The sequence below is a fragment of the Euwallacea similis genome, chromosome 3 (genome assembly GCF_039881205.1).
Source record: "Euwallacea similis isolate ESF13 chromosome 3, ESF131.1, whole genome shotgun sequence".
Lineage (NCBI taxonomy): Eukaryota > Metazoa > Arthropoda > Insecta > Coleoptera > Curculionidae > Euwallacea > Euwallacea similis.
The window spans coordinates 824079-843903 of record NC_089611.1 but is presented as its reverse complement, the minus strand read 5'-3'; the positions used below and the strand labels follow the sequence as shown (position 1 = coordinate 843903).

The 19825-nt window shown below is 32.4% G+C and overlaps 2 protein-coding genes across 6 annotated transcripts in view; one reads left to right on the top strand and one right to left on the bottom strand.

Moving 5' to 3' along the window:
- The first annotated feature begins 101 nt into the window (after positions 1-101).
- Positions 102-18671, top strand: LOC136419650 (tudor domain-containing protein 1-like). 4 transcript variants are annotated; one of them, XM_066406154.1, is made up of 20 exons: positions 102-288; positions 1665-1710; positions 4066-4163; positions 5946-6068; positions 7013-7279; positions 10144-10251; positions 10811-10987; positions 11594-11684; positions 11819-11921; positions 12329-12522; positions 12915-13090; positions 13502-13718; positions 14874-15050; positions 15244-15391; positions 15442-15570; positions 15624-15784; positions 15909-16092; positions 16202-16414; positions 16575-16736; positions 17086-18671. In XM_066406154.1, exons 1-20 carry the CDS (start codon positions 278-280, stop codon positions 17244-17246), a joined length of 2946 nt encoding a protein of 981 aa, XP_066262251.1. In that variant the 5' UTR covers positions 102-277; the 3' UTR covers positions 17247-18671. The 4 variants fall into 4 exon arrangements, with proteins under 4 accessions (XP_066262251.1, XP_066262250.1, XP_066262249.1 ...); XM_066406153.1 differs by having other exon boundaries at positions 12314-12522; positions 15909-16089; XM_066406152.1 differs by having other exon boundaries at positions 12314-12522.
- LOC136419660 (UDP-glucosyltransferase 2-like) overlaps positions 7691-19825 on the bottom strand; it is a 46088-nt gene continuing 33953 nt past the window's right edge. The window contains exons 2-4 of one of the 2 annotated variants that reach the window (XM_066406174.1): positions 9251-9440; positions 8353-9177; positions 7691-8214 (exon numbers count right to left, since the gene is read on the bottom strand). In XM_066406174.1, coding sequence (XP_066262271.1) covers positions 7706-8214; positions 8353-9177; positions 9251-9413 — 1497 coding nt within the window. In that variant the 5' untranslated portion in view covers positions 9414-9440 and the 3' untranslated portion in view covers positions 7691-7705. Of the gene's footprint in view, positions 8215-8352; positions 9178-9250; positions 9519-19825 lie in introns of those variants that run through there. The other variant, XM_066406173.1, reaches the window with a different exon arrangement.

The following is a 19825-nucleotide window of genomic DNA, read 5'->3' as shown; positions in this document are numbered from 1 at the left end:
CATGTTTGGCGCATCCACTCAGGAGTAGTCATACAATTTCAGTGTGCTCCCATCTCTAGCGTTGGTTCGGGAGTACAGGCTGAGTTGTCACATGCATAGCCGACTGTGATAGCCGCGACTGACAAGTGACAACTCTTCAACTTTCTTTTTTACCTCCTCCTTCCTGCAACTACACGTGTTTGTGATTTTTATTGTATTTCAAAATATTTGCACTGAAATAACAGCAATTACGCTTAATATCTACCTCAGTGTTTTCAGTATACAGCTCTAGGCCCCAATGGATAAAAGGTATTTACCATTAGTACATATTTAGATAAACCTGTCTTCGCTTAACTTATTACTTTTATTATTTTTCTAAAAAAAAATGGTCCATGGTAGACCTTTAACAAGGGTTTTTCTAGAAAGACTGACGCGAGACTGTTTGACTAGTAAAATTAATTCCTGTTTAACTGAGCTTCTTCCATATATTGATATCTTCCATCAGTAAGGCAAAAAACAATCTCGCTTAACCCTTCCTAGTCCTTTTACTAAACAACTCAATACCCAAATTTGTAATGCTGATTGCAGTGCTATTTCAAATTTTCGTGTAACAAAATTCTTACGTGCGCCCATAAATTGTGTATGGTATTTTTTGAAAGCACAGGGATAGTCAAATATTTGAGGAACAACTTGAGTAGAAGGTGCCAAATTTTATATCGAGGATATTATGAGTATGCATAAAGTGAGATTTATAAACTTGCATTGTTTGTGGACTCTGCTGTCCCCATGTCAGTGTTATTGCTCCTGCCCTCATGTTCATTTTTTCTAAATATATTGGTTTGTTATTTAATGTTGACTTTTTGTCAGAAAAGTGGTATATTTATTATGTTAACAAAATTGATAATGCAATAAAAAATTACTAATTAAATTTAAATGAAAATAAACACAAGTGTACATATATAATATATAATAATATATATATTTATTATATATAATAATATATAATAAATATGGGCTTTTCCATATAAATTTTGAAATACCTTGAGTGTGTACGCTAATGTCTCAACAATCTGTCCCTTAGATATTGATGAGACTGCTGAAATTATCTTATAATATATAGGATGTCCCATTATACAAACCATAATTATAATTAATTGCAGTTTGAGATTAAAACCATATATTATAGTATAAATTGATTGCAGATGAAAAAGTAAAAATGAATTAAAAAAGTATCATAAACAGTGTGACGTCATCTCTAATGAATGAAAAACTCGTTGGTAAATGTGAATTCCTCAAACTGAAAAACCCCCTGAAGCATATGTTCATGAAATTGAGTGGTTTAATATAAAAACTAGATATAATTGATGATAAATTAATTTTTTATTTTGCTACCCTGTAACACTGATATTACCTAGTTTTGCATGTCTCTATGTTTAAATTATTCTGATTTAAAGATTTCAAAAACTTTTATAGACGTTCTAGATGTATTTGAAAACCTACCCAAAAAATGTTTGTACTTAAAATAAAGTTGATGTACTTTGGCATATTTTCCTTTTTTATATGAACATTGAGATATTGAGTATATGTTTTCAAATTGCATTTAGTCAGCTAAGTAGTGAAGATACTTAATCCTCATCTCATGACCATGGGAAATTATCAATTCCAGAAGAGCTATATTTTTTCAGGAATTCTGTATGCCAGGTTGTTGGCCCTTTGGAGACCCTCGAAAGAGTAAGATGTATTTAATCAGCATCATCACTTTAGGTGGATAGTTAAATTAGTTTTCCATATTTAACACATGTTGTAGAGCATGGTATACATTTCAGTTGCATTAAATTAAAAATATGAGATATACAAGGTATTCTGAACTGCAATAACATAACTTCAATAACATAGTCTAAGTAAAATAATAATATCTACTTGTTTACTATTTAGCATGTTTCAAAACTAGTTTGTTCCTACGATACAGAACTTAGTTAATATCTCAAGGATTAAAGGAGCTATGAAATAAAACCTTTCCAAAGAATATGAACCTTGTACTTCCGTGTCATCACAATGAAGCATTTTGAGATTATTATTATATAACAAACAAATATTAATTTTTGGCATAAACAGCATTCCACTTACGAGCGAACAGAGCCTACTTTCAAGCATAGAAAAACTATCTATAAAAAACTATAATAGCCATATTTCATATTTCTAGCCTTAAAAAATCATAGAAGCTAAAACAAGGGAATAATGGGGATCATAATTTTTTTTTTACTGAAATATCAGTTTCTGTTTTATATTTGGGAAAAGGTCGTTTTTCTACATAAGTTCCGATACAAATTTTTAATCCTTGATATTGTTTTTTCCCAATTTTTAAATACATGTTTTAATTTATGTGGAAATAAATCACCTTGAAATTGCTTCGCTAACAGTTATTGTTCAAGTAATTGGTCTCAATCTGGCACTTTTATCAAAGACGATTTTAATTACTTGCTGCCTATTTTTGCAAAATATGAAATAATATTCATTAGAGTAGAAATTAGAAATACTTTCTTATCATGAAAAGAATGAAAACATTCAGGGAATCGTGGGCAAAATTGTAGTAGAAATTACCCACTTGAACCATGACGATCACATTATTCAGACTAGCATAGCAAGCTTGCAAAGATCTTATCAGTGGTGCATTGAGAACAATGGGAGTCGCATTCAACATTTGAACTTTTAGTATTATAATTTCATTTAGTTGTTATACGTCGTTGTTGAATAAGATTACGTAGCTAAAAATTTTATTTAGCAAAAATGGCAGAGAATGAGACTGACTTTGTCTGATTTTTATGCAAATTAAAACAAAGATTTAAAAATTGAGCAAAGGTTGTAAAAGGGGGTTAAAATTTAATACAAAATTTACGCAAGAAAATGAGCTATTTCCAAATATAAAATTAAGAAATATGAATTTCGTTGAAAAAACAAATTGTTAGTATTATCTTACTTTAACTTTAAACTGTTTACTAAGTCTCATGACAAAATTTTACAGCCAAAGATATGCATAGTGGTTATTCAGGATTCTCGTAAAAAGTTGGTGTAGCAGTGGAAAGGAGTTCTGCTTACTTGTAAATAGAACACCTTAAAGTTACCTAGATGTACTAAATTTATGATGTACCGTGTATAACTCTTATTTTAATGTTTGTATCATCCTGATATCTGCAAAAGACAGTTGGACGAGCTTTTATTCAATGGTTAAACCTTTATACATTGCTTTGCTTTTTTACATAATTGCAGTAGCTTAATTGTTATTAAACATAGGTACTGCTTAAGTAAATCGCTAACCATGGAGAATGAGTATTGGGACGTACTAAACAAAATACGAGAATATTTATAGGGAATTCGAAAATAATACTAGATACGGGATGTTTGTGCTATCTATTGAAGAATTCAAAGTTTTCTCTTGGAATGTTTAAGAATTTATTTACGATACATCACTCTGTATGTGTTGAAGGAGGTTTTTAAGAACATGTAACTTTTAAGCCATTTTGATGTGAGTTAAAAAACGTGTCTAATAAACTCATTTCCATATAATCAGTAGATGGTAAGATGCTTGAATAGAGCTTTGAATAATTGTTTTCCTCATTCATGTCATAACTGCTAACAATTCATGGAAGCCTAGATACTTGGTAGGTTGCCTTATTAGAGCAAAATATGGATGTCCTTCCAAATCCTGATTTACTAATTACTGCACCTTAAATCCTGGCATGCCTCACAGTTGCTTTGATTTCTAACAATATGATATCAGAGAACGTAATTCCCACTTGATTTTACGGGAATTATGTTTCTCAGGTACATACTATGTACTCTAGTTGATAATTGTATTCGTGGAACTGTATGGACTTAATTGCGTAAAATGCTTGATAATCAAAATCATCTCACATAAGAAATTGGCATTTTGGTTTTAAGTTACAATAAAATGTCAAATTATTTCTTTGGAAATTATATTGGGCAAATTCACTAAAAAGGATGAAAACTATTGTAGCTTTCCACTTGTAAATGTCGTTGAGATGATATTTCTTGCGCCCTCTTCACTAATACATATTTAATCTCTAGGGCTTATTGAAAGCAGAATTTTCTAAATTCGGAAAAATCAACAAAATCTACATAAATTCACGTCATGTTTTTGCCAAGGTTTACCTGAACAATCCAATGTAAGTATGTCTTCAATTTAGAAATAAAATTGAGGAGGAACTGCAAATACAGTGTGATTCAAATTTGATGGTCAAAATTGGGATCTTATTTAGTATGGAAATTAGAAATTTGGTTAAATTAAGAAAGTTTTAAAGCTGCACTCCCGTTGTTAATATCTCTTCGAAACTATGCGAGCGCCTTTCGTTTTTGAAATATTTGGAAAAACATACGTAAATGACTATTTAAAATGTCCATGCAATTTTTGCAAGATATTGATTTGGCAGAATTCTGTCATTTACATTTGGATTATTTTTTATGCCAGACCATTGGTCGTTTGAAAAATGTTTGTAGTCATTTGCTTTTGTATTGTAACATGGAAGCAAAGCAAGTAATGCAATAGCAAAAGTTTGTAAATAGATGCGTGCGATTTCGTATATTTATTTACCGAACAGCAGGAATTATAAACAACAAATTACAAGCAGCACGAACGGCAGAATTTATAAATCTGAGTTGATTAATTGCTTCCTGTAAAACAGCGTCAAGATAGGTAAATAGATAGATAGATAGATATGGATTGATGGATGGATGGATGGACAGATAGATAGTTTATTTCAATACAAGTAATTACCTTAATAATTACAACTGAAATGCGCCACAATAGAACTTCGGAGTGAGCACAGAAATATGAAAAATTAAAATTCTTTCACATAATCTTAACTATTCAAGAAGTACCTGTATAGGTCATCAAATAACAGCCAATCAAGAGATTTACTCAATTAGTAAAGATAGAGATTATCTTTGATATGGACATTTGTGTGCGTCGATGAGCTTTTCATTTGCCCTTTTTGAAGAAATCACTGAACTTGTAGAGTTCAAGGTTTCACAGATACGTTTGGAACTGAAATTTACAGTGCCTAATGCCGTTAATTTCCCGGAGCTCCTGATCTTCAACGCAACTCTTTTTATTTTTATATTTTATAATTTCGGGTGCATTCCATGTTCTGAGTATTGGCCAAAGCGTACGTTGCTGTAGGCCGAATTCGTAAGAAAAAACGGTTAAAACTGGAAAGGTAGTAGATTTCCATAGGGTGTACTGATCAATTGCGCACTTTCCCTTTCTTCGCCCACTACAAAGTCCTCACGATTCTTCCATCTCTCAATCATGATATTGACTATGCTGTTTGTACTCATTTATCCGTCCAATGCGAGATATGGCTCCATACGTGGTCCTATGGTGACATTGTCCTGTATCCACATATGACATGCAAAAGTGTTCATTGTACAGATTGCAACATTCATCTGTAGTTCTTTACGAGAATTATGTCGCTCCCCGTAGGTGAGACATAGCATGACTGATTGGACCACACCATACAGAAGAGTTTTTTTGGCTGCTGGGTCTGTCTTATTGGAGTTAAGTCTTTGAAGTGAGCCTATTTTGTCTTCAATATTTTTCGTTATCATATCGCATTTTAGTCGATAGATAGGTTTGATGGTTTTTCTCAATAGTTGTTTGATGATCATTTATTTATGTTTTAGTGATTCATTAGGCGGTATTGTCATATTTAATGGTTACTAAAAAGTATTCTAATTAATCAATAATCTCAAAGTTTAATGTCTGTCAAATTAATAGTTTTCATAAAACTGACAAGTTTCCAATTGAAATTTTGCAGTATTTATAAAAATTTTAAAAACGAAAGACGCCAGCCGAATTTTCAAAATACATTTAGCCATCACTGTAAATTCCGACTCTTAAAATAATACGCAACTTGACTATGGGGAGCTTCAAATGTATTGCTTTCTAGAGCTGCTAAAGAAGCTTGTGCCAAGTTATACGGTTGCCATAGTTGGGAGGTCACTTTATTTAGCACAGAAAAGACAAATAAAAATACTCCTGAAAATCTCAATGGAAACGTTTCGGAAAGCGGGTAAGTTAATGAATTTTATTTTGAGTTAAGGCGAATAGTAAATATGCACAATTTGATATCTGCCAACAATGATGTTGTTTTAATTTGGATTGGATATTGGATATATGAGCAGAATGGTTTGTGTTAGTCAAAACAAATTACTGAATGAAGGACATAACGATACTAATCCAGTAATGGCTGTTTATCCAACTAGATAGTTAAAAGATGCATAGGTTTGTGTATTAAGTGCGATTTTGCAGAACGAGCGAACCGAGCCGGTCGTTGTTACTGGTCTCAACTACGTTGTGCAACGAACGTCTGCATGTACCTGCTTTCATCCTACAACTAATTGCGAATTGAAACTCGTTTAGTTACCGGTTAAATTACGGAAACTGGTACTTTATTTTTCAAAATTAGATAATAAATTTAGTCAGTTTTTAGACATCATAATAAAAGGCATAGAGCGATGCGTTCGAAAATTGTTACTTTGGAACGGTTACAGTTACGCTGAAATTATCTTTTGAACGTCATTACCTCTAAAACAGTATATTACAGGAAACATACTTATAATTTCGAAATAATTCCGAATTTCCAATTTTCATATTAACAAAGAGTAGTACTGCTTACATTTCCACCAAACGGCTAACTTAGAAGAGAGATCGAGGATTAATTTGTTGCTTGCACATCTTATAGAGTGAAAATAAGTAACTTTTTAATTTAAAGGTTTAACTCAGGCACTAGTCTTTTAGCTCTCATCTTTCAACACCAATTTTCCTTCAATACATTGTATAACAGCTTCCATGAGGATCGTGATAAATTTGCTTTCGATAATAAGACGCCCTGTTTTTAGATCTGCACAAAAAGTGTATTTATTTTTTAAGCTCTTTACGGTACAAAATGACAGTAAGCAAATTGTTATAGACAATAGAGACCAACTTCATTACACTGTTTTCTTATGTTTGCAGGCAAAGTTGCCCATCGCACCACTCAAATAGTCTCACTTACGAAAATAGTTTCCATAGTCATGATGCCCTAAGCCATTCAAGTGGCAACAATCTGGACGAAATTGAAGATTGCTACTATGTGAGCGGTTACGTGGACATTCACGGCAAACCAGTGGATGTCCTACAAGGTGAGGATGGAAAGCTATTCATAAGCTTGGATGATGCTACAAGTTGTGGATTTAATATTTACCCGAAGGCAACCTATGAAAGTATTAGTGTACCCAAAGAGTAAGTACCCATTCATTTATTGTTTTGTTTTACATTGAATTGGAGAAGCTACTCTATTTTCATAATAATTTTTTCAATATAAATTTAAAAAAAAACTCAATTCGATTCACTTTAATTACTAAGCATTGCATAATTAATAAGTAAAGCAATGTCAATTTAATACAATATAAACTGATGGAGCACCTCCATTATGATATTGGTTGAATAAAAACAGTAATTTAAGTTAGCTTTATAGAAATGTGCAATAACATACTTTGCCTCTAAACATCATTTAACGTGTGTCTACATGCAGAAACACTATAAAAACAAGGTTATTAACACCATCCATATTTGGACTAGTACAACTATAAGTTGCCGATGAAATTATCTGACTCAGTTTACACCCGGCGATATTACTATTCATAAAACAATTTAAAAACATAATTTCTAATGTTGTTTCACTTTAACATTTCCTTTTAATTTACATAAACTAATAATATACCTAACTACATGAGCGATAGCACAAAACAACACAATAACAGTAACGCTCACAAACAAAAAAACATCCACCATATAAAGCTTATACCAAGGCAGTTTTATACTTGCAACTTTCAAATGGTCTGCACCCTTATTTCTTATGACGTATTCAATCCAATAAATAGCAGTTTCTAAGGGTTTCATTGGCCGATCGTGATATATTCTCGAAATTGTCTTTGCATTCTCCATATAAATGGGATTGGTTGTCATCTCCTTTATCGTCGACAGTAAAACTTCTTCTGTGAAATTCGCGTCACCGTAGGGAAGCTGCAAGGCAAAGCCTTTAGCCACTGAATGGTATGCGTTATTAAATTGGTCGACGATAACTGGTAGCATTAATGCTGGTTTTCCTCTGTCGATGGTTTCCAGGGTGCTCCCATGTCCTGCGTGGGTTATGAAGAGTTTGAGATTTGGATGAGCTGCAATAGAGGGAAGGTAGGCTAGATTCGTGTATTCAATTTTGAGTATATGTATATTAAGATTACTGAGGTTTCCGTTAAAAGGATGGAATTTGAACTTTTATATTACATACAGGTTTAAAATGAATAAAAGCTTACCTAGTACATCAGTTTGTGGCACCCATTTCTTTATAAGCACATTTGGAGGTTTTTCTGGTAGTTCATCTTCAAATTTCCACAATACTTTTAAATCAAGTTTACTAAAGACATTCAAGAACATCTTCTTCACTTCAGCACTAAAATCCGCGCTTTTAATGTGGGAACCCATACTGAAATAAATTCCACCGTGCTTAGCATTGTCCAAAAATTCCTGAATATCCTTCGGGAGTTTCTTCGGAGGATCTATGTGAAATCCTCCAATTTCAATCATATTGGGTACTAAAGGAGCGGGTTGTCGAAGACTCGAATGAGTTCCTAATAGAACTAGCGAAGGTGTGTGATACATTTCTGCAATGTTTGGTATGCCTTTCTTGGGAAATTCAAGCTTTACTAATTGGTCTTGAGAAGGAATTTCGAAATAATGAATTACGATAGCGTCAAATAAATAAATGACCAAGTTTTTAAGTCTTTGATATAAACTCATTCCTCCAGAGTAATCTCCAACCATCCAGTAATGAGGAATATAAGATATCGGCAGGTAATTGCCGACCATCTCGTTTACCCAAGGATTGATCCCACCCATGCTGGAAAATATCACGGATGGGCAATTATAATAAGCAGGAAATGCTAGAATAGATTCACTCCATATATGCTCCATTATAACCAAATCGAACGTTTTGTTGGATTCAATTAGTGCCCTCACGTTTGGGTGATGGAAAGTTTTATTGGAAATTATTGAGAAAAAGTCGTTATATGTCAAAGATTCCCATAATGAAAATGAATGTTTTCCTAGTTCTTCATTTGTAAGGAATGAGTCTAACATTTCTGAAAGAAAGTTTGTTAATAATGAAACTTAAAATATTATGAAAAATAGAATAATGAAACTTTTTCTACATACTATTATAATCCTCAATGAATCCTGTAAGCAACACTTCGCTGTAGGTACCATTCAGTATGGGCAGTTTGTTGCTGTGTGCACTGATTACGGTTACGTCGTGACCGGCATCGGCTAAACCTTTCATTAGTTTATTGTACAAAATGTTAAGACTTTTTCCACTCATAGGAAATACCCCTAAAATATTTGCACCCTTTGCACGAGGCATAAGTGCCAATGTAAAGATTACGTAAACTATAGAAGCAGTTAAATTCATTGCGTCGATATTGAATGTCTAGAATCAAATGCTGCAAGGTCGAAAATATTGCCCTCTTTAATTAAGTGTTGTTAATAATAGATTAGATAATTCATCGCCTGTGAGGGAATTAGTTTCTTCTCTTTTTAGTCTGTCACCATGAATAAGCATATATAAATAGTGAATAAAACGATTTAAATAAATTTAATCTATTATTTGTTTCTGATAATAATTGTTATTTTTCCTTTTTTTAACATGTCATTGGACATTTCTAATTGTAAATTGAGCTTAGCATTTTCCGCCAGGACAGTCATTTCATGTTATTTTTCTAAATATTAATGAACATATAAGGGGGTGCTTCCTGCTGATACAAATATGAATCCTTATCACATGATCATCTCATCACTCACGATCAGATCTGGTTTAAATGAACCCTTTGTGCATTTATCATTCCTGTTAAAACCAAGGAATTTTCAATTCTGATTGGTCAGTCCTAGAATTTAAACTTCAGACTCTTTACTGAAGCCTATAAACTTGGTTGTAAAAAACTTGGCCTTTATTTCAGCTTAGTTCAGTATATTGTTAAATAGACAGTAAACGGATAGAATATATAGAGTCATGGTATAATATATTCACTATAAATAAATCTTTTGTGCTTTAGGTTGGAAATGCAGGCTTTGGAAAACTACTTGGTTGATCAGGGGATTAAGTACATTCTTAATTTTAAGAAGACATTTAACGAAGATGAAATGTTAGGCGTTATAGAAAGGTAGGTATAGATAAATGAAAGTAGGTCATACGTTATATGTTTATTGAGTGTTTAATCAAAATCCCCATTTTCGTAGTATTTGAATTTAATTGGGTCCAGCAATTAACAAGAGTTTCTCCTTCATATATTTTTTTTATTAAAAAGTTTAACATGGTTTTTCTACAGATGATAAATATATGGAATGTCCGGTAACGTTTTAACAGTTTCAATCAAATCACCGTTCTGTACCCTATACTTTTATTTGTTTTTATACGATTTCTAAATAGGAAAGTTGTGATCTGACTGTGATACTTAAAATGATTTTGGAATGTTTTTGAAAAGATCTTTTTGAGCTCAATCGAATCTTGGAATAAGAACAATTCTAACAGTAATTCGATTTGTCATCGCTGTTTTACTTTGCACCACATTTGCACCTACTTGTTCCGTTTAATTCCTATATAGGAAAGTTGTCTTTAAACGTTTTCATTCGGACGCCTAAATGATTCTGAACATTCAATATCACCACTACTGCATATAAATGTTTAAAAAATATATATTTAAGTTGGCTTCTCCCTCATAGGGTAAGGAAAAGGCTGCAAAATAGGCAAGAAGAAAGCAGTTTTAAGAGCAGTCGAACAGTTCAAAACACACACAATAAAAACTTCTCAATAACCGTTAAAACTGATATGCCGCAGCCAAATTTAGGAAATGATCAGAGTGAGAGTCATATTGCTCAAGCCCAATGCAGTACTGAAAGGTAAAAATATTAATATTAATTAATAGAGCAATCCCTGGAATTTTGACATTTCTTCCTCTTTTTGGCATTATCAAAAAGGATGTGAATGGATTTTAAAATAACCCGTGTGTCGATTTATGAAGTTTAGGCGAAATTAATAGATAGATAAAAAGGTCAAATAGCAATATTTTAGAGATTTTGAGTTAAAAGTCAATAGTACATCCTAAATTTTTCTGTCTATAGCAATTTTTTAATTGTTATTTGAACTTGTATATTTCTTTTTATAGGGGGCCTTATTTCGTATATTACTACTTCATTCGGTTGACCTCTTGTTGCTAATTCCAATTATATGAGATTTGATGTATTTATCTTTAACAGTTTCTGAAGAAACAAGACGAATCAAGTTAGTTATACCATAATTATATCACAAAGTTTTACTTAGAAATCGGATCGGAAAATATGCGATCAAATTTCATCTATCTATTACGGTTTTGCGTAGACCCCACAAATTCATCGAAAAGCGCTTTCCTATATATTATTTGGCCAGCCGTCCCTATTTGTCTTTGTCTCCTTTTACATTCGATTTAGGCGGCTACGTATCCCAAATAATTCCCAGTCAATTTTTAGCCGATATACTCAAGAACCACGGCCAGGCTATCAAGCCGAATGTGATTCGCTAGGACAAGGTTGGATTCAAAACAATCAGCCTGGTCAATTGGTAAGTTTTCTCATCTGTTATTATACCTTATAGATTTTTTACGTTTATTTCGTGGTCAGAAAGACATCGAAGCAATTATATGTACAGATTGTTTATTTAAAAACCTATCACTACTAACTTTTGCATATCACCAGGCGAACACACGTATGAGGAAACCTAAATCTTTTGAAAACTTGCTGAATAATGATATTAAACCCAAGTCACCAGCTAAGGATGAAATGGCTAAAAACTGGAGAGGTGAGAAAGGTCGCAACAATAATTTATCTTTTAATGAAGTCCCAGAATATTTAATTATACATCAATATTTTTGTAAAATTAAACTGTGTTTTTTCCATACGTAGTAAAATTTTGGCAATTTGAACGTGGATAGTTATTTGGTCGACAAAAAAATTAGTTGTAATATGAATGAACCCATCGCATAAACTTTCGCTAAAAATCATTGCGGAGCGTGTCTTTTAAAACCAATCTTTTCCATGCAATCAATATGCTAAAATGGCATTTTTTATTCAGCAGCTGGATCGCTGTAAAAGGCTTCTCACGTAAATCCATTGATTTTGCAATAACTATAACAGTGTATCAACACTGTATGTTGTCCAAAAAATACTTATCATTTTCAATTGTTAATCTAGAAACGCCTTCTGCAGCTGCAGCTGCTACCTCATCCAAACCGAAAGAACATCAAGATTCGTTACCGAAACCTGAAGTCGAAGCTATCGTTGGGAAGTTATCAAAGCCTGCAGTACGATCTCGATTAGATGATGCTTCTAATGCTGGCAGTTTTCGAATGCCTCCTCTTAATGTCGAGAGATTAATATTAGATCAGGGGTCGTCTCACAAGGTAAAAGTTTTAAGTTTTTGGTGTAGAATAATATGCAAACATTTATTCAATTTTGTAAAATTTTGATTGAATTCGTTTTTTTTCGAAGTGATAGTAGCAAAAGCAACCATTTTGGTTCTATATGTATAATGAAGTCACACTCCAATTAGGGGTAGAGAAAAATACTTAAATAAAAATGTCGTGATTATAAACAAAAAGTCCTGACTATCATTACTTAATATATTTCTAATATTATTAATTACTGTGTATCACTACTTTCCCTCTCACAGTAATTAATGCTAAACGTGCTTTATACGGCAATGTTTCACAAGTTGTGGTATTTATTTTATTTCATACTAAAATCTCAGCTGCGAGAATTTATTAGGCTTTTAATTTTTTTCTCTTATATCTAGGTAAAGGTTTCTTATATGAAACCAGAGAAAACCGGCGTTTTCAATGGACAACTGCTGGAGAAAGATGCATTAATTGAAGAAATATTGCTTGATTTGAACCAGTCGTTTGAGGGCCAGCCAGATCTTATTATGCCTTACAGAAACATGCTATGTATGGCTTTATATGAAGACATTTGGTAAGTATCCGCTAGTTTCAATGAGCCGTTTGGAATTTTTATTTACGATCGGAAAAACATTACTCACTTGTTTCCATACATTGGTAATATTTGGCTTGTCTCATAAGCCTGGGCCATATTTATTTATGGTTATTGTTAATACTTCATGTTTGATTAACAAGACTAGAGTTTGTGCAAGATGTTTGCTGTATTAAATTACAGCAAACTATTTTTGTATTGATTCTGTTTGCTAGAAGAAATTTCTGTGTGTTAGCGTCCGGTTAGCATTTTCCGCAAACATATTTCAGTACTTCTCTACAAATCATTTAATCGTTAAGTAATTTTAGATTAATTTATAAATTCGAGTTTTTCATATTTGTAATTTGATTAAATAAAATTATGCATTTCCTAACTAGTTAAATGAACTATTAGGTATAGAGCCGTGGTACTCCAAATCAGACCGAGCGGCGCAATTTTCGCTGAACTCTTGGATTACGGCAATAGGGAAGATATTTTGACACCAATAAAAGAACTCCCGGAAAAATGGAAGAAAGTCCCGGCCCAAGCTATCCGTTTTGCAGTAGATCAGAGTTATCAAAATGTTCAATTGAAAATTGATGATGAAGTCGGGGTCCTTATTATGAAACATGTAAGTAATGTTGCTGGCCTTCAAATAATTAATTATTTTATAATTTTGTGTATTGATTTTACGCAAATCTTATGATTAAATCTTGCCTTCTACCGTTGTCAATGTTTCAAAGTTCCCTTACCTAGACAAGTATTAATCTCAAATCAAATAGCGAGTTATTTAGTAAATGAACAGAACATGAGTCGTTCCGAAAATATATTGAATAAAAATTCAAAAATTGAGGATTATAGGCTTTAGAATGCTTCCCTCGTATCATATTAAAGATTTGTTATGAATGGTTTTATTTTTATATGTTTCAATAAGCTTGTTTATGTTTTTCCTTTCTAAATAACACTATCAGATATTCACGAATCTAGATATCATCGTTTGTTTTTAATTATTTATTAATGCTTTTCCCCTTATTTTAAGGGTGAATTCACGATGAGTTTTTTCCCATTTAATAGCAACCGAAACCTAATGTGTATGTGCATGTTTTTCACTAGTTTTTTTATTTTGGGCATGATAAAATATTGTCGCTATGTATCTACTTGTAAATATAAGCAAGTACTTGTAACCAGACTTATTTATTTGAATTTCAATTGTTAATCTGTAAAGTGAAGGAAATCTTAAGGTCTGTTCTAAAATTAAAAAAAAACAATAATGGATCACACAAAATATGTACCAGAAATTCTGCATACTGTATATGTTTTTGTGTTTGACAATTCATTGTTAGTTTAACTCAGTTAGGTAACAAATGGAAATTTACAGATATCTAAGGCATGGTCCCATGGAATTACTTCCTCATGGTTCGCCACAACTGCGAAAGACGATGAAGTAACAGAAGAAGTGATCTTCCGTGTGCCTCGATGTCGACTAAAGTGATAACTGGAGTCTGCTACGTCAGGAAGTAATTTCATGGGACCACGGCTCGTGTATCCGGAGAATAGTTCCAAATTGTATTATGTCCAGCCGTTAAAATCTTGATAGTCTGGGTTGCCTCAGGCTTTCTTGTTTTTTTTATATATTAAATTTAAAAAATCTCAATTGATACTTAAAAGACAGGTAACATGCATAGAAAGACATCACCTTATTTAAAATCTAATAGCCATTTAATTTGTAATGAGACAAATAATAATTGGTCTGAGATTTGGAATGTATTTACATAAATAATTTTAGTATGAAGATAATACACACCTGGTCGAGATTTCGGAAAACGTAGAGGGCTGCAATTTGGCAGAAACCCATAAAGAAGAACTGCAACCCAAAGTAAGCAGCACTCCAGTTGCAGTACCCACAAAAATTTCCAGTTCTGAATCGATGCTAACTTTTGAACCTGAAGAATGTTTTACTGAGGTAGCGTTTTGTGCTTAAAAATCTGTACTGGACTAACTACATACTCTTATTCAAGCCAGTACATGTGTTACCTTGTTACATGAAAATATTAACACACATTACATATAAGTACTTCTTAATATCAACCTTCGAAATTTATCTGTGTGCAAATTTTAAGACTTCCTATCTAATTTTCGAATTTCTCTAAATTTAGTTGCCGCCCCCTTTCAGCGTTAAACTTCATCCTAGCGAAAGTGTAATAATCGTGAATATATCCGACGGCAAACTCATATTAAGAAACAAGGAGTGTGGGGCTGTCTGTAAAAGAATATACGAGCATATCCCACAGCTGGAGAAAAAACGTGAGTATTTTTAATAATGCCCAGAAGAGTTGTAACATTAGTGTTTTTAGCAATAACGAGCCCTAAAGTTGGTCAATTGGTTCTTTGTGGTAACGATTTTATAAGTGGTTTACATCGAGCTGTTATCAGGACAATAATGGATAATGAAGCAGAAGTTGAATTTCTTGATTACTATTATAGTAAGCGATTTTTTTAATGGTTTTGTATAATATTTTATGAATTTTCTAACTAGGGGACAGTTTACCCATCAAATCTTTGAGAAATATAGATAGCCAGTTGGCCAGCATTCCAAGAGGAACAATTGAGTTTGATTATCCCAGTTTAAGTAACATCACTAAGGAAGGAGAAGACGTGTTGGCCACTCTAATTCAACAGAAGAAGAAACTTTTAACGGTAGAAATTCTAGTTAAATAAAATATTTATTTTTTGCAAGAAACAGTTCAAATTTGGATTTTGTTAAAAAAATGTTCTCAATTTTAAAAGTGTTTGTATGTGATAAGGAGGTTTTTGTGTTTAGGTTCAAGCTAAAGATGAGATAGACCTACTCGTTCCAGTCGAAACGGGTCAGTCAATATTGTTGAAAGAGAAAATATCAGAAAGAAAAAAGGAAAATGGGGTAGGCTTACCATTGCCGGAGCAGGAGAGTCCAATACCCATAGCAAAGTTGGCAGTTAAAGAAAATAATGATGTTTCAGCAGGTTGTAAGTATTTTCCAAATGCCTTTTTAGTAAGCCAAAATTAATCATTGTTAAATTATTACAGTTCTATACAAACTCGATGACTTACAGTTTGCACTATTAAATATTTTAGGTATCAGCATTAAATTCGACGATATGTCCTATGTTGATATAAAAAAAGGCACAAATACTTACTGTTGCTATTGCTGCACAGGCTCAGGAGTGACAATTATGCCTGTAGATGATGAGGCACTTAAACATATAGAGACACTTGGTGTCATTGAACCTAACGATAATACTCCATATGACGTAGAGGAATTTCACATGTGTCTTGCGACGTATGAAGGTAGGGAATGTTACCCATTAGCTCAAAAAATAACTGGAAGATAAAAATTTAACTAAAATGAACGATAAAATTAACTAAAAATATTCACATGCACTAAGCTAGTGCATACTCAATTTCTCTCTTCTGAAACTCATTATTTTTGTTGCTCTTTTATTTTTAGACGTTTGGTACCGAGCCATTGTAACTGAAAAAAAAGGTGACAAGCGGGAAGTAATGTTTGTTGACTACGGAAATACAGAGGAGGTTGATGTTTCCCATATTCGACAGCTACCTAAGTGGCTCAAAAATGTTCCTATTATGGGATGTAACGCTACGTTTCACGGTAGGAACATTTATAGTGATACACATTGTAATTATTTTTTACTTCATTTCGATTTCGTATTTTTTTTCGCTTCGTAAATTTGTATCTGACATCAATCTACAAGTTTCGTTCTTTGTGCCGTCTTTAGAAACAGACTATTATACTATTTTAAAGATGAATGAAAGTATCAATAACTAAGAGTTATTATTTTTTAAATACCTACTGAACTGAAGCCAAAAAAACCAATTTAAAAAATTTTGGTTTTTTATTTGGATATCTCACGAATCATTGAGTTTCGTTAATATCAAAATTCTTATAGTTTTCTAAATCACAGTGGTATATTATGACTTATTGTCATTATTTTATCCAGGAATACCAGACGATCCGAAAGTACACAGAAGATTACAGCAGCTTGTGATAGATGCAAATTTTTACAATATCAATGTCATTAGTTGCTGCTCTGAAGATTTGAGTTGTATGATTGAAATTCCTGATATTTACAGCACTTTAAGGAGTGAAGGTTTGATATAAATGTCTACATAGGAAAAGAATTTCATTTTGTTATCAGCACCTAAGTTAGTTTTGAGGAATTTCAGTTTTGTATTGTGTCACACTGACATTGACATATTTAGTTTGCCATTCACTTTCATACGTTTCTGGATTCTGGTAATTGCGCATTATAGTTTAGCAGCTTCCAGTATAAATATGGTGGTTGTAGATTCTTATTTTTAACTGAGTGGTTATATTAATTTGGAATTCAAATACCGGTTTTATTATTTGTACTTTTATTATATTTCATGATAAAAATTTTCGTTATAAAAATTGCGATATTTTCAGAAACAATATACGTATATCGTCAAATAGCTCACCTTCATATAAAACTTTTGTTCTAAATGGAACTTTTCTTGAAATGTTTGTTAAGACTGACCTTCATTGAAATGAAGTAGTATCTCTTTCTAAGTATTTTTTCTCTCTCATTTGAAGGAAGAAAACATTTTTGTTCGCGAGGGAGAAAAATATTTCCGTATTTTCTTCTCTTGGGAGCAAATATGTTTTTCTCCCTACGCATCATAAATATTTAAATATAATACCTGCTTTATCTCGTGTTGTGCAAATAAAGTATTCACATCACACTGTGCTGTGATATATTGTATCGGTGAGTAATTGAATTTTTCGCAATAAGCCGGAAAACATCTTACTTTTTCTCTATCTGTCAAACACCTGAATCATTAACGCAAGACTGCCCATTAGACAATGGAGGGTTTCTTAGTCTGCATTAATGGGTGTTTGCCAGCTACCTCATTTTCTGTTTGAATTAAGAAGATACATTTATATTATATATTATTATATTTTGTTACTTGACAGCTTAAAAAATAAGCATTTTACTTTATTTTAAAGACAATTAGGCTATAACCTAACCAAATTACACATTCCTACGACATGTGATGTTTTTCAACTGTCTAATGTGCCTCATAACTTGGACTATGAAAAATATCTTCATTCTGAAGTCAAAATATGCTCATAGTAGTAGGCATTTAGTAATGTGACTATTAAAATATTTAAATGCGTTTATCGTTGAGTTATTTTTAAGATATGTATATTATTAAGTTTTCAAGAGAAAGTACCACATAGGTTTTTAGATATGTACTTTCCTATAAAGTGTCCCGTGGCTCGATAAAAATAGTTAATAAATAATGTATTACAGAAAGTTAGGATTTAATTGTTCAAAATGACCTCTCGTTGCTTAGCTCTAAAGATTTGCGTGGTTGAATCTCACAAGTGTAACTGAAGCAAACAAAAATTTTCGATGTATGAGTAGAACATTTTGAATTTTATGAAAAAGGTCATCCTTATTCTATGGCCATCGAATCAAGGGACTTTCTTTGTTATTCGTTTTGGTATCTTCGTTGACTTTTAGTTATTCTTATTCGCATTGTACACCACCTTTGTCCTAATCGTGCAATTAATAAAATGTTTACCATATGTTATTGTTTTATTTCCAAATTTAAATATTTATTTGAAGTTTTTCGAAATTTCTACTGAAAAGTTATACATAAGTACCCGTAATTTTTTAAATTAAATACAATATAACAGCAAGTGTTTTATGTGTACAATACATCGAAAAATAAAATGCTATATTTAAGGTCTGATATAAAAATATTCCCTATTCTACATCCGATTATTTATTGAGTTCAAAATTTAACAGCACATGCAGATGAGTGCTTGTACGGTTATTAAAGAATTATCAGTGTAAAGCGCCCAATTTTTGATATGCCTAGAATTTATGATGAATAACGCCAATGTTGATGTTTTGATCCACCGTTTTTGCATTCCAAGTTCATTAACGTAAACCATTGATCATGAGGAGTGTGTAAATATGTAGTTTCTATCTTATCACAGTTATTTTAATTCCGTATCATACGGCGAAACTACGCTCGGTTCATTGTAAAATCTTATAAATGCATGAGCGAGTCCAATTCGGAGCCGATTTTCTATGCAACTATGATATTTTTGAAAGATGAGTAAAAGTTAAATATGATTTGAAATTTTATTGTTCAAATGTAGTTAGAGAAAGGACACTAATGAAGCAAACGCCATTGCGTACCTAGAGATGATGTGGCAGCCAATCTGCCCATAAATGAACAAGTTTTTTATCCATTTACATTATTACTTATGTGTTCACATTGGCTCACATTTCAAAGCCAAATCTCTTTCCATTGTTGCAGGTTCAGGTCTTAATAATGTATTTCACAGCTATGGCGTATAATATAGTATTACCGCAGTTGTAAAATATATTCTTATGATCATCACGTTCAAATCCCTCAACACTGTGCGCTCTCCAGTATTTTAACTGGATTTTTAGGTCATAACTATGTACTTCACGGTCGCGATGTAGGTAGTAAAGGTAGTTGTATTATCAACGTAAGTGGTGCACTCTCGTATCTTTACCCAACTGCTCTTAAATACGACAGAAATCTTTAAGTGGACTTTAAATATTAAATGTTCGATATCAGATGTCGCTACTGCTTAAATCACAAGAATTTCAGGAATAAATGCGAGATTGCCACGATATCCTGAAAATATAACTATAGGAATTGAAAGGCTCTATC

Bases quoted from the DNA above. Each gene is read 5' to 3' on its own strand.
- LOC136419650 (XM_066406152.1), top strand. The intron at 13,091-13,501 runs GTAAGTATCCGC...ATGAACTATTAG, and splicing joins GCTTTATATGAAGACATTTG to GTATAGAGCCGTGGTACTCC. The intron at 15,785-15,908 runs GTAGAAATTCTA...TTTTGTGTTTAG, and splicing joins AGAAGAAGAAACTTTTAACG to GTTCAAGCTAAAGATGAGAT.